The sequence below is a fragment of the Panicum hallii genome, chromosome 9 (assembly GCF_002211085.1).
Source record: "Panicum hallii strain FIL2 chromosome 9, PHallii_v3.1, whole genome shotgun sequence".
Classification (NCBI taxonomy): Eukaryota; Viridiplantae; Streptophyta; class Magnoliopsida; order Poales; family Poaceae; genus Panicum; species Panicum hallii.
The window spans coordinates 41958380-41972140 of NC_038050.1; the positions used below are offsets into that span (position 1 = coordinate 41958380).

The 13761-nt window shown below is 52.2% G+C and overlaps 1 protein-coding gene across 1 annotated transcript; it reads right to left on the reverse strand.

Annotated features, from left to right (window-relative positions):
• Nucleotides 1-13025: 13025 nt before the first annotated feature.
• LOC112873063 lies at nt 13026-13424 on the reverse strand. Its single transcript, XM_025936093.1, has one exon. It carries the CDS (start codon nt 13422-13424, stop codon nt 13026-13028), a length of 399 nt encoding a protein of 132 aa, XP_025791878.1.
• Nucleotides 13425-13761: the final 337 nt, after the last annotated feature.

The window sequence follows — 13761 nt, forward strand, 5'->3', positions numbered from 1 at the left end:
AGCACACTACGAGACCGTTACAAAGGACCACGTTGGTAAGGTGTAACCGCTAAGGATTCTGGATCAGCGACGATGGGGCCCACCTCCGGGGGTACAAGACACACAGCACAAACCAAGCCGGAGGAGCAGGGACCATTGAAGCTTACCACCCCTCTTGCCCACGCAGGTAAGTTACTCCCGAACCAACACGACCTAATTAGTAAGTCAAGACCGTCCCATTCCAGTCTTGTGGTTGCGCGGTTGTCCCAGGTTGTCGCTCTATGAACCGGTCCTTATGGAGAGTGGCCAACCAAGCACTAAGCACCATGCTGGCCCCCTAAACCATGTTTCTAAAAAAACATCTTTTAAGGACGCACAAACCACTCAAGCACACAGCACAGAGGGCCGGCTCCAGAATTAAGTTGCATAAGACCATTAATCAAATTTAATTAAAAAGGACCAAGATTGGTTATAGCGCAGCAACCTAGCACAACTAACCAAAATGCAACCCATAGGATATATATAAAGGATATAAAGTGGCTAGGAAATCCTTATAGGCATACAGTATTAAAATGCAGTATGAAATTGTATTTAAAAGTGATAGGAGGTTCATGTTATACTTGCCTTCCTCGTACTCTCCCGGCTGCTGCTCGAACTGCTTGGAAGACGGCTGCTCCTGGTACTGGTCCAAAGGCTCCGCGTCTACTCACGATCATCAAGCATAGTCCACACATACACACATGCACAACAATAGCAAATTATAAGAAAACAGTACAACATTACATAGAAACAGCATACAAAACTAGCCTAGAACTAATCTACGTGTTACAACGATCGCGTGGATATATAGAACGCTTAAAACGGAGCTAAAACGTGAAAACTGCGCTTAAAACAGGATCCAGGGACCTATTTGTAAGAAAACAGAGCAAACAGGGGCTTCTGTACGAAAACCGGGGACCTAAACGTAAATAAAGCATAGACCCGGGGGCTAGCACGCGAAAACACGCGGCACGGACTGCGGGTTAGATTTCCAGAGAGGCTAGGGGTCTAAACGCACGAAACAGGACCTATCCGCAATTATCTTTGAACTTCACCGGAGCGCGGGTTGATTCCCGGAAAACCCGAGGACTCTTTAGCAAAAAGAACAGACCGAACCGGTATCTCCTGTTCTGGGCCCTCGGATCTTGATCGTGCGGCTGAGATTAGATCCACTAAGCGAAGGGGTACGCGTGGATTCCATCCGTTGGATCCAGATCCGGTGGTCCTGACTCGTGCCCAGCCCGATCTAATCCCGACTGCCCACTTTGGATCGGACGGCTGGAGAGGAAAAGGGGACGGGATCAGGGCCGGTGGCGGCGATTGCTCACCGGCGTTGCGTTCCCGTGACGGGGGCTCGCCGGACTTGGTCAAATCCGGTCGTCCGGGGGTCGAATCGACCCAGGCTCGGGTCTGGGATGGACTACACGACACGCGTAACCCTCACTGGGCATCGGCTGGGCTTGGCGGCTCTCTGGACGGCGGAAACGGTGGCGGCGGCGGGTCGGTGCGGCAGAGGCAACCGGCGACACGCGTTCTGAGCTTGAAAACGGTCTACGATCTACCAAAATCAGCGCAAGAGAAGGGGGAGGTGCCGTAGTGCTCACCGAGAGCTCAAATCGGACTGGAATGCGACGGCGCGGAGGCTTCGACGGAGACTGGCGGGGGAGGAAGACCGGCGCCCGTGGGGAGCGAACCTCGGCTGCGCTGCGGGGCTCCTGGCACCTCGGCCAGCGGCGCACGCAGACGGGGAGGTGATGCCGGGGCTAACAGACCTGAAGAGGCGGCGGTCAAGGGTGAATTGCGGCGGCGGTTTGAGGCGGCTACGACGGCGGCGGTCCAAATGCGAACGGCTACCGGCGGTGCGAGCTCGGTTGCGTTGAGGGGGGGTCTTGGCGGCGGCTTAGGGCGACCGAGAGCGCAGCTAGAGATAAGAAGGAGAGGGCCGGCAACCTCGGCGTGCGTACCCCGATCTAACGGGTGCCGCGGATTCCGCGGGTGGTTGCCACTCGAGCCTCACCCGAGATCGGGTGACTTCCAGAGAGTTCTAGGCAGGGTGTGGAGCGGGGGAGTGGGCCCAGAGGGGAAGGGAGCGGAGCGGGACCACGCCCAGAGACGGCGGCAGAGCCGGCGGGGAGAAACAGGGGAGGCCGCGAGGGGGAAGAAGAAGCGCCTGACAGGCCGGGACCAGCGGTCAGTGGGAGAGAGAGGAGAGAAGGCGAGCGCAGCTCGGGCTGGGGAAAGAAGGGGCGCCGGCAGGCGGGCCCGAGCTGGCAGCGAGAGAGGGGAGAGGGAGAGGAACGCACGGGGCCGGCTGGGGGAGGAGTGGGCCGGGGCGCGGCCCACGCGGGGGAAGAGAGGAAGAGGAAAAGGGCCCACGGGTGAGAAAGAGGGGGTTTGGGCTGTTGGGCTGCCGGGCTGCTGTTCTCTTCTCCTCTTCTTCTTCTTTTCTTTTTCTTTTCTACACTCAAACATTCAAACAAAACTATTTGAATTCAATTAAGTTTGAATTCAAATCCTATAAACTCAACACAAGAAGAAAGATGCCCTAGCATGAATGCACAAACATGTTGACCTTATAATTAATTTTATTTTCTTGTGTTATAAATTGCTTTAAATGCCACCAAATTTAAAGAAAAGCCTGGAAAATTCATTTGAGCCAAAATAAATTCATTAAAATTAGGGAAAATTACTTTAGAGTGTTACAAACCTACCCCCCTTACAGGAATCTCGTCCCGAGATTCGGATAGGCTAGCTAGCAAAGAGATCGGGATATGTCTTCCTCAGCTCGTCTTCTCGCTCCCAAGTAGCCTCATCCTCCGTATGATGACTCCACTGAACACGGCACATCTTGATCTTCTTGTTTCTAGTAACTCTCTCAGATGTCTCCAGAATCTTTACCGGATGCTCGACATAGGTCAGATCCTCCTGCACATCCAACCCTTCTATCGGTGCTTGCTCTTCTGGCACTCTCAAGCACTTCTTCAGCTGAGACACGTGAAACACATCGTGCACTCCCGAGAGATTGAGTGGCAACTCCAAACGATATGCCACTTCACCTTTCCGTTCCAACACCTTGAACGGACCAATGTATCGAGGAGCTAACTTCCCTCTCACATTAAACCTGCGGATTCCTCTCATCGGAGAGACCTTCAGATATACATGATCACCCACTGTGAAGGTCAAATCCCGGCGACGAACATCCGCATAGCTCTTCTGACGAGTCTGAGCGACCCTCAGATTCTCTCGCACCTGCTGTACCAACTGTTCGGCCTCCTCAACAATATCCGGACCAAATACCTGCCTCTCGCCAACCTGATCCCAATACAACGGAGTCCTGCATTTCCGACCATACAGAGCCTCAAACGGGGACTTCTTCAGACTGGCTTGATAGCTGTTGTTATAAGAAAACTCTGCATACGGCAGGCATTTATCCCAGCTGGTACCATACTGAATAGCACAGGCTCGAAGCATATCCTCCAACACTTGGTTGGTTCTCTCTGTCTGCCCATCTGTCTGAGGATGATAAGCAGTACTGAAACGCAGCTTCGTATCCAACGAATCGTGCAACTGCTCCCAGAACCGTGAAGTGAACTGAGATCCTCGATCAGATATAATCTTCTTTGGAACACCATGCAGACAGACAATCCTGGAGATATACAACTCTGCGAGTCTAGCACCGGAGTAAGTAGTGTTCACCGGAATGAAGTGAGCAACCTTCGTCAACCGATCCACTACTACCCATATGGAGTTGTACCCTTTCTGAGTACGAGGCAAGCCAACAATGAAGTCCATAGTGATCTCCTCCCATTTCCACTCTGGAATCTTCAACGGCTGCAATAACCCTGCTGGCCTCTGATGCTCTGCCTTGACACACTGACAAGTGTCGCAGATAGCCACGTACTCCGCAACGGAATGCTTCATTCCAGACCACCAGAATCGTTCCTTCAGGTCGTAATACATCTTCGTGCTGCCTGGATGGATAGAATATGCCGTATCATGGGCCTCACTCAGAATCAACTTCCTGAGATCTGCTACATCCGGCACACATATACGACCCTTGTACCACAAGGTACCCTGATCATCCTCTCTGAAATGAGGAGCCTTGCCAATCTTGAGCAACTCACGAATCTCCTGCAGCTTCTGATCTTCCTTCTGATGCTGCCTGATCTCAGCCTCTAAAGTGGGTTCCGCCTCGAACGATGTACCCGAGGTGTGATGCAAGAAACCCAGACTCAACTGCTCAAACTCCTCGCATAACTCCTGAGGCATCTGAAAAGCCACGGCCATGTTAACATAGCTCTTCCTGCTCAGAGCATCTGCTACAACATTGGCCTTGCCCGGATGATAGTGAATCTCCAGGTCGTAATCCTTGACCAACTCTAGCCATCTTCTCTGCCGCATATTCAGCTCATTCTGAGTGAAAATATACTTGAGGCTCTTGTGATCGGTGTAAATATCACACCTCTGCCCAAACAAGTAATGCCTCCATATCTTCAGAGCATGCACAACTGCGGCTAACTCCAGATCATGAGTGGGATAATTCAGCTCGTGCCGGCGCAACTGCCGCGAGGCATAAGCTATCACTCTGCCTTCCTGCATTAGAACGCAACCAAGACCATCTCTCGAAGCATCACAATACACTGTGAACCTCTTGCTCTGGTCGGGCAGAGTAAGGACTGGCGCCGTAGTCAACCTCTTCTTCAACTCCTCGAAGGCCTTCTGACGCTCATCAGTCCAAGTGAAATCCACACCCTTCTCCAGCAAGGAAGTCAAAGGCTTCGCAATCTTGGAGAAATTCTCAATGAACCTCCGATAATAACCTGCTAAGCCCAGAAAAGAGCGGACTTCCTTCACCGTCTGTGGTACAACCCAGTCAAGCACATCCTTCACCTTTCCAGGGTCCACAGCAATACCTCCCTTAGAGATAACATGACCGAGGAACGGAACCTCGTCAATCCAGAACTCGCACTTGCTGAGCTTGGCATACAGCTTGTGCTCTCTGAGCCTCTGCAACACAAGCCTCAGATGCTTCTCATGCTCCGCTTCTGACTTGGAATATATCAGGATATCATCAATAAATATCACCACAAAGGTGTCCAGATAATCCATGAAAACCTTGTTCATCAGATGCATGAAGAAAGCCGGAGCATTGGTCAAGCCAAAGGACATGACCGTATACTCGTATAGCCCATACTTGCAAGTGAATGCCGTCTTCGGAATATCCTCAGGACGAATCTTCAGCTGATGATAACCCGAACGCAGATCAATCTTCGAGAATACACAGGCACCCTGAAGCTGATCGAAAAGATCCTCAATACGGGGCAATGGATGCTTGTTCTTGATAGTGACTGCATTCAGATCCCGATAATCGACGCACATCCTCTTTGCGCCATCCTTCTTCTCTACAAGCAATACAGGAAAAGCCCAAGGAGAGAAACTGCGACGGATATAACCCTTAGCTAGCAACTCGTCGACAGTCTTCTTAACCTCCTCATGCTCGACAGGAGCCATACGATAGGGCCGCTTAGCAATAGGAGCTGTGCCAGGCAAGAGATCAATAGAAAACTCAATGTCGCGATCAGGCGGCATACCTGGCAAATCCTCCGGAAAGACATCCGGGAATTCAGACACCACGCGAATACCGTCCGTGGGTCTAGCCTCCATCTGATGAAGAAATCCAGAAGGCTCCGTAGCTCCAACAGTAACCTCCTGACCATCCGGTGCTGACAGAAGAACCGTCCTCTGAGCACAATCTATCCGGACTCCCCACTTAGCAAGAGTCTCCATCCCGAGGATCACATCAATGCCCTTGGAGTCAAGCACCATCAGATTCGCACTGAAATCTACCCCCCTTATGGCCACACTGACTCTGGGACAGAAGACATGAGACCTCAACTGCCCTCCCGGTGACGATACTAACATGCACCTCTTTAATGTGCTAGTAGGAATGCCATGATGCTCAACAAAAGACCGGGTGATGAAAGAATGCGTAGCACCAGTATCGAAAAGCACTGTAGCAGGATGGGCATTAACCATGAACGTACCAATAACCACGTTAGGAGCCTCGGCCGCTGACTCGGCAGTCACGTGGTTCACCCTGCCCTGAGCTGGGGCCTTGGGCTGTGCTGCACGCCCCTGCGGCCCTGCCTGCGCCTTCCGAGGGCAGACGTTGGCGTAGTGCCCTGGCTCGCCGCAGTGGAAGCACACTCGAGGAAGTGCCGGAGTCTGCTGCCCAGGAGGAGGAGTGGGCGCTCCCTGCCTCTGAGCTGGTGGAGCCGGAGGCGCTGGAAGCCTCTGACCCTGTCCTGCCTGCTGCTGCTGCTGAGGACGAGGCGGGTACTGCTGCCGCTGCTGGTACTGCTGAGGCGGCCTCTGCTGCTGCTGCTGCTGTGGAGGATACTGGTAGCGGGGACGGGTGTTGCTGCCCGAAGAGGATGGAGCCATCTTCCTCTTCTTATCCTCAATCTCCCGGCGCTTGCGCTCGGTGTTGAGGGCCGCGTCAACCAGCTGGTTGAAGTTGTCGAAGCGATGGTTCAGCAGCGCATACTGGATGTGATCATCCAGCCCCTCCTTGAAGTACTCCTGCTTATCGCTATCACGAGCGATGTCAGCAGGGGCATAACGGGCAAGCTGAAGGAAACGGTCACGGTACTCCGTCACCGTCATCGATCCCTGAAATAACGAATACAGATAACAAGGATAGAGATCGCTCAATTGGTCAGGTGTTACGAAAGAAATCAAGGATAGATCGAGCTCAAAAGAAATGGTAGGGAATTCCGTTAAATTTTTACCTGCTTAAGGGCACGGAACTCCTTCTGCTTCATCTTCATTATGCCCTCAGGAATGTGATGGTTCCTGAAACGCTCACGGAACTGGTCCCACGTGAGAGCCTCACGATCCCGAGCTGGGTAGGACTCCCACCAGTCAAGAGCGGAGCCTCGCAGCTGCCCTGCTGCGTACAGAACTCGCTCCCGGTCGTCGCACTGCGCAACAACCAACTGGCGCTCCACCGAACGAAGCCAGTCGTCCGCCTGGAGTGGGTCCGTGGCGTGAGAGAAGGTCGGCGGGTGACCTCTCAGGAAATCCGCACGCCTGTCACGGGGCTGAGGCGGCGGTGGAGGCGGTGGCTGAGCATGGATCTGCTGCAGAGCCTGAACGGTGTTGTTCAGGGTCGCCATCATCTGCATCTGGAGCTGGAAGAACTGCTCCGGGGTCAGTGGTGGTGGCATCGGCAGCGGCTGACCAGTACCCGGGTTGTTCTGCTCCTGCTGGTCAGAACCGGAACCGGTGCGCCTGGTGTTCACCATCTGATTGCAACAACCGAAATTTATGAGAAAAAGATATCGTGCAGCTGCGGAAATGAAACTTCGGGAGGATATGTCAGAAAGAAAGGAATATAGGTTTTACCCCCAACGTACTAACGCCATTTTATTATTTAGTTCAAGTTGGGTTAGGTCGATTTGCATGAACACTTTTTTTAACTACTAGACTATGCAATCAACCAAAAATCCAAATCAAACATTTGCACAATAACAAACATTCAATATTCACAAATTAGTCGAGTTTTCCACACTACTCGACCAACACACTCGTTCTAGCGTATTTTTATCGGGACAATCTAAACCTATAACTTATAAGATTAGGCGACTCAGGCCCACGTCTACGGAAAACTCAAGCTACTTCTCAGAAAAGACGGGGGAGATGGCCAATCTAGGGCTTAAGACTCAAGGAATAGAAGCAAAAAGACGATGGCTGAAGATTTGCGGAGGCAAGCAAGCGAACAGAAGTCCTAAACTCGGCCAATTCTACCTAGGCTTCGTCCTACAGTCGACACGGCTCTGATACCAATCTGTCACACCCGATTTATAAGAACATAAATCGAGCCATCATATATGCGCCAGGATCAAGTCACGCATATATACAACAGATTATCAAGATATCACAACACATGTCAGGAATACATTAATATAAATCGGAAATGAATCAATAAATGAATTATTTTATTACAACCGAATCAAGAATCGGTTCAAGAGTTGCGGAAGCGTAAAAGAGATACATGAAGAGCTGGGCGCTACAGGGACGTCGACTGGGAGACAAACGCCTAGAAGTCGTCGAAGCCGCTGACGTAGTCCTCCACGTTGCCGGGCACTGAGCAGCAGTCGAAGGTATCCGGAAGAGAACAGAAGAGTAGAGAGGCAAGTGTGAGTACAAAACTAGTACTCAACAAGTATAACACGAGCATGAGGCTCGAAGGTTAGCTGACTCAACTGCATTAGCTTTTAATCTTGGCAACTTTTATTAAAGCTATTTACTAAAAGTGGATGAATTACCATAACCCAAATTGCATAAGAATTACTCAATATTAATTAAGAACTACTGAGAACCATCCAAACCAAAACCACCCGGGGAATCTCCCTCGTCAAAGGTTGATAACCCCACTAATCAGACGGAGGATCTGGGCCGCTCATGACTGTGAGCACAGCTGATATATCAGTTTTACACTCTCGAGAGGTTGCACAACTTTACCCACAAGTCGTGAGCTACGCTAGTTGTTCATCACACTTCCTTAGGTGAGATGGCTAGCAAGCACACTACGAGACCGTTACAAAGGACCACGTTGGTAAGGTGTAACCGCTAAGGATTCTGGATCAGCGATGATGGGGCCCACCTCCGGGGGTACAAGACACACAGCACAGACCAAGCCGGAGGAGCAGGGACCATTGAAGCTTACCACCCCTCTTGCCCACGCAGGTAAGTTACTCCCGAACCAACACGACCTAATTAGTAAGTCAAGACCGTCCCAATCCAGTCTTGTGGTTGCGCGGTTGTCCCAGGTTGTCGCTCTATGAACCGGTCCTTATGGAGAGTGGCCAACCAAGCACTAAGCACCGTGCTGGCCCCCTAAACCATGTTTCTAAAAAAACATCTTTTAAGGACGCACAAACCACTCAAGCACACAGCACAGAGGGCCAGCTCCAGAATTAAGTTGCATAAGACCATTAATCAAATTTAATTAAAAAGGACCAAGATTGGTTATAGCGCAGCAACCTAGCACAACTAACCAAAATGCAACCCATAGGATATATATAAAGGATATAAAGTGGCTAGGAAATCCTTATAGGCATACAGTATTAAAATGCAGTATGAAATTGTATTTAAAAGTGATAGGAGGTTCATGTTATACTTGCCTTCCTCGTACTCTCCCGGCTGCTGCTCGAACTGCTCGGAAGACGGCTGCTCCTGGTACTGGTCCAAAGGCTCCGCGTCTACTCACGATCATCAAGCATAGTCCACACATACACACATGCACAACAATAGCAAATTATAAGAAAACAGTACAACATTACATAGAAACAGCATACAAAACTAGCCTAGAACTAATCTACGCGTTACAACGATCGCGTGGATATATAGAACGCTTAAAACGGAGCTAAAACGTGAAAACTGCGCTTAAAACAGGATCCAGGGACCTATTTGTAAGAAAACAGAGCAAACAGGGGCTTCTGTACGAAAACCGGGGACCTAAACGTAAATAAAGCATAGACCCGGGGGCTAGCACGCGAAAACACACGGCACGGACTGCGGGTTAGATTTCCAGAGAGGCTAGGGGTCTAAACGCACGAAACAGGACCTATCCGCAATTATCTTTGAACTTCACCGGAGCGCGGGTTGATTCCCGGAAAACCCGAGGACTCTTTAGCAAAAAGAACAGACCGAACCGGTATCTCCTGTTCTGGGCCCTCGGATCTTGATCGTGCGGCTGAGATTAGATCCACTAAGCGAAGGGGTACGCGTGGATTCCATCCGTTGGATCCAGATCCGGTGGTCCTGACTCGTGCCCAGCCCGATCTAATCCCGACTGCCCACTTTGGATCGGACGGCTGGAGAGGAAAAGGGGACGGGATCAGGGCCGGTGGCGGCGATTGCTCACCGGCGTTGCGTTCCCGTGACGGGGGCTCGCCGGACTTGGTCAAATCCGGTCGTCCGGGGGTCGAATCGACCCAGGCTCGGGTCTGGGATGGACTACACGACACGCGTAACCCTCACTGGGCATCGGCTGGGCTTGGCGGCTCTCTGGACGGCGGAAACGGTGGCGGCGGCGGGTCGGTGCGGCAGAGGCAACCGGCGACACGCGTTCTGAGCTTGAAAACGGTCTACGATCTACCAAAATCAGCGCAAGAGAAGGGGGAGGTGCCGTAGTGCTCACCGAGAGCTCAAATCGGACTGGAATGCGACGGCGCGGAGGCTTCGACGGAGACTGGCGGGGGAGGAAGACCGGCGCCCGCGGGGAGCGAACCTCGGCTGCGCTGCGGGGCTCCTGGCACCTCGGCCAGCGGCGCACGCAGACGGGGAGGTGATGCCGGGGCTAACAGACCCGAAGAGGCGGCGGTCAAGGGTGAATTGCGGCGGCGGCTTGAGGCGGCTACGACGGCGGCGGTCCAAATGCGAACGGCTACCGGCGGTGCGAGCTCGGTTGCGTTGAGGGGGGGTCTTGGCGGCGGCTTAGGGCGACCGAGAGCGCAGCTAGAGATAAGAAGGAGAGGGCCGGCAACCTCGGCGTGCGTACCCCGATCTAACGGGTGCCGCGGATTCCGCGGGTGGTTGCCACTCGAGCCTCACCCGAGATCGGGTGACTTCCAGAGAGTTCTAGGCAGGGTGTGGAGCGGGGGAGTGGGCCCAGAGGGGAAGGGAGCGGAGCGGGACCACACCCAGAGACGGCGGCAGAGCCGGCGGGGAGAAACAGGGGAGGCCGCGAGGGGGAAGAAGAAGCGCCTGACAGGCCGGGACCAGCGGTCAGTGGGAGAGAGAGGAGAGAAGGCGAGCGCAGCTCGGGCTGGGGAAAGAAGGGGCGCCGGCAGGCGGGCCCGAGCTGGCAGCGAGAGAGGGGAGAGGGAGAGGAACGCACGGGGCCGGCTGGGGGAGGAGTGGGCCGGGGCGCGGCCCACGCGGGGGAAGAGAGGAAGAGGAAAAGGGCCCACGGGTGAGAAAGAGGGGGTTTGGGCTGTTGGGCTGCCGGGCTGCTGTTCTCTTCTCCTCTTCTTCTTCTTTTCTTTTTCTTTTCTACACTCAAACATTCAAACAAAACTATTTGAATTCAATTAAGTTTGAATTCAAATCCTATAAACTCAACACAAGAAGAAAGATGCCCTAGCATGAATGCACAAACATGTTGACCTTATAATTAATTTTATTTTCTTGTGTTATAAATTGCTTTAAATGCCACCAAATTTAAAGAAAAGCCTGGAAAATTCATTTGAGCCAAAATAAATTCATTAAAATTAGGGAAAATTACTTTAGAGTGTTACAGCTACCCTACCTACAAACGCACCACCTTAGGGGTATCCCTCAGTGGGCGTGGCTATAAAACATTGACACCTGGTGCGCCAGGTAGGGGTGTTCATCGAGCATCCACTGCAGAACTCGATGGCATCCTTCAACTTCACCAGCATCGCGCTCGACGAGGGCACAACATTTTTCTTCGGCTCCTGAATCTGCGTCGCCAACAGCTTGGGTGGCTTCAATAGCCACCTAGTCGACTTTGGGAAGCAAGAGGCTTCTACATCAACTCGACACCGCGACATCGATGAGTTCATCGACAACCTCGATGAGTTGCTGCTCCCTGATCTGGTCGTGCAGATCGAAAAGATTTCCATTTTTGACGTGACTTCCACTCATGCTGCACCAGAACTAGTCAGATCGGACTCAAACTGATCTGAGGGAGGAGAACTTAGATCTACTGCTCAAGCTCAAGGACGTGGGAGCCACCGCTTGTCAGGGGGGCCCCTGTTTTCAACAACTACTCGGACTCCAACGAAGAGTACTCATCATTTTGTACTACACCTTCAAGCCAGTGCCGAGGAGGACTCCGAGATGAGCGAGCTACCGCTCATCAAGGGGGGGGGGGCAATCTTGAAAACCACTCGCAACATGATGACTACCCCGAATCATTTTTGAGCAATCATCTGGGTTTAATCATAACATCTACGCCACAAGACCGTTTTCTGTACTGGAAGGGCTTAGAGCCTTCTGAACTACTCGACTACGACTCCCGCCTTGTGGCCTTCATGTAGGAACTACCCTTCCAGGAGGGCAAACCTCTCTCCCCCATCGCGGAAGAGGGAGACGGTAGCACAAAGCTACTCGAGTATAGCCATACGGCTGACAACTCGCCGGATCATCAAGTCTGCATGGTCTCTCTTCGCGACCCGGAGGACAACGAGCTAGGTCTCGAGTACGACGATGAACAACTTGCGGACGTGTTTGCTGATGAGCCTATGGTAGACGCCCCCTAGGACAAGAACGAGGACCATCAAAGGATCCGGTGGAAAATCGCGCTCGCAATCCAATGTACCAAGTGAACGTGACATGATGGCACGATGGGCTAACTAGGAGGATGAGGAGAACAATCACTTCGCCAAACAAAATAGCGACAAGCAGGGCAACGACAGCAGCCACTTTGACAAGGGCCAGCGGAACCACTCGAGGAACCCCCAAAAAGACTTACCAAGAGTCAATGACCTGGTCGATGCATGGGAGCGCGAAGGGATCGTTCGGGCAGTGTTTGTTGAGATCATTATAATCGACACACATCCTCCATTCATTATTATTCTTTTTAAAGACTAGTATAGGACTAGTACATGGTTAGCTAACCACTCGGGGTGGTATACTTCTTTATTAAAACCAGCTGCGAGTAGTTTTGCTAGCTCCTTCTTGGTGGCCTCCCTCTTGTTGGGAGCGAAGCGTCATAGATGTTGCTTCTTCGGAGTGGCTTTAGTATCAACTTTTAGCCAATGCTCGATTAACTCCTTGGGCACCCTTGGCATATCTGCTAGTTTCCATGTGAATATATCTCGGTTAGCCCTAAGGAAGCTAATGAGCGCGCTTTCCTATTTGTCACTCAAGCCGCCTCCGATCAAAGCAGTCTTCAATGGGTCACCTTCTTGCAGCTGGATGGCCTTGATGCCAACATCGTTGGGGTTGGGTTTAACCCTTGACTGGCTAGGCCTCTAGCTGGAGATCTCCATCTCTGAGTCGGTGAGCTTTTGCACGGACGCGAGTACTTCCGCAGAAGGCTCTGGCACGTGTGATGTCGCGGCGTACTTGATCTCCTTATGGTCGCAGTCGTATGACTTCTTCAAGCCGCCACGAAACATGAGTATGCCTGTCTTGCTTGGCGTCTTGAGTAGCAGGTAGACAAAGTGGGGTACGGCCATGAACTTGGCTAGTGCTGGTCTACCGATGATGGCATGGTATGATGACTCAAAGTCAGCCACCTCAAGCTTGATGTACTCGGTGCGATGGTTGTCCTTCGTCCCAGAGGTAACTGGCAGGACCACTGAGCCAAGTGGTGTAGCCACGTTTCCTAGGACGATGCTGTAGAATGGAGCTCTGCTAGGGGTGAGCATCTTGGAGATGTATAGACCCATCTTCTTCATAGTACTCGCGAAGAGCAGGTTGAGGCTACTCCCGCTGTCAATGAGTACTCAGGTCAGCTGGTCCATTGATCATCCCTGGAGAAGGAGATCGCGACCTTGTTGTATCTCAGAGGCTTTTGCGTGGCAGGCTCTACAGAGAGGATTTCGCGCAGGGTCCACTTCTGCACGCGCTTGGAGGGGAATTCGCCTTCTCCACTGAAGATGATGTTGATGACGTTCTTCGGGTACTGGAAATCTTGAGCCCCCGACTTGTCACCCTCGTCATCATCCTCCTGGTCCTTTTGCTTTCTGGCTTGGGGAAGTGGTG

Bases quoted from the DNA above. Each gene is read 5' to 3' on its own strand.
- LOC112873063 (XM_025936093.1), bottom strand. From the start codon at position 13,424: ATGCTCACCCCTAGCAGAGCTCCATTCTACAGCATCGTCCTAGGAAAC.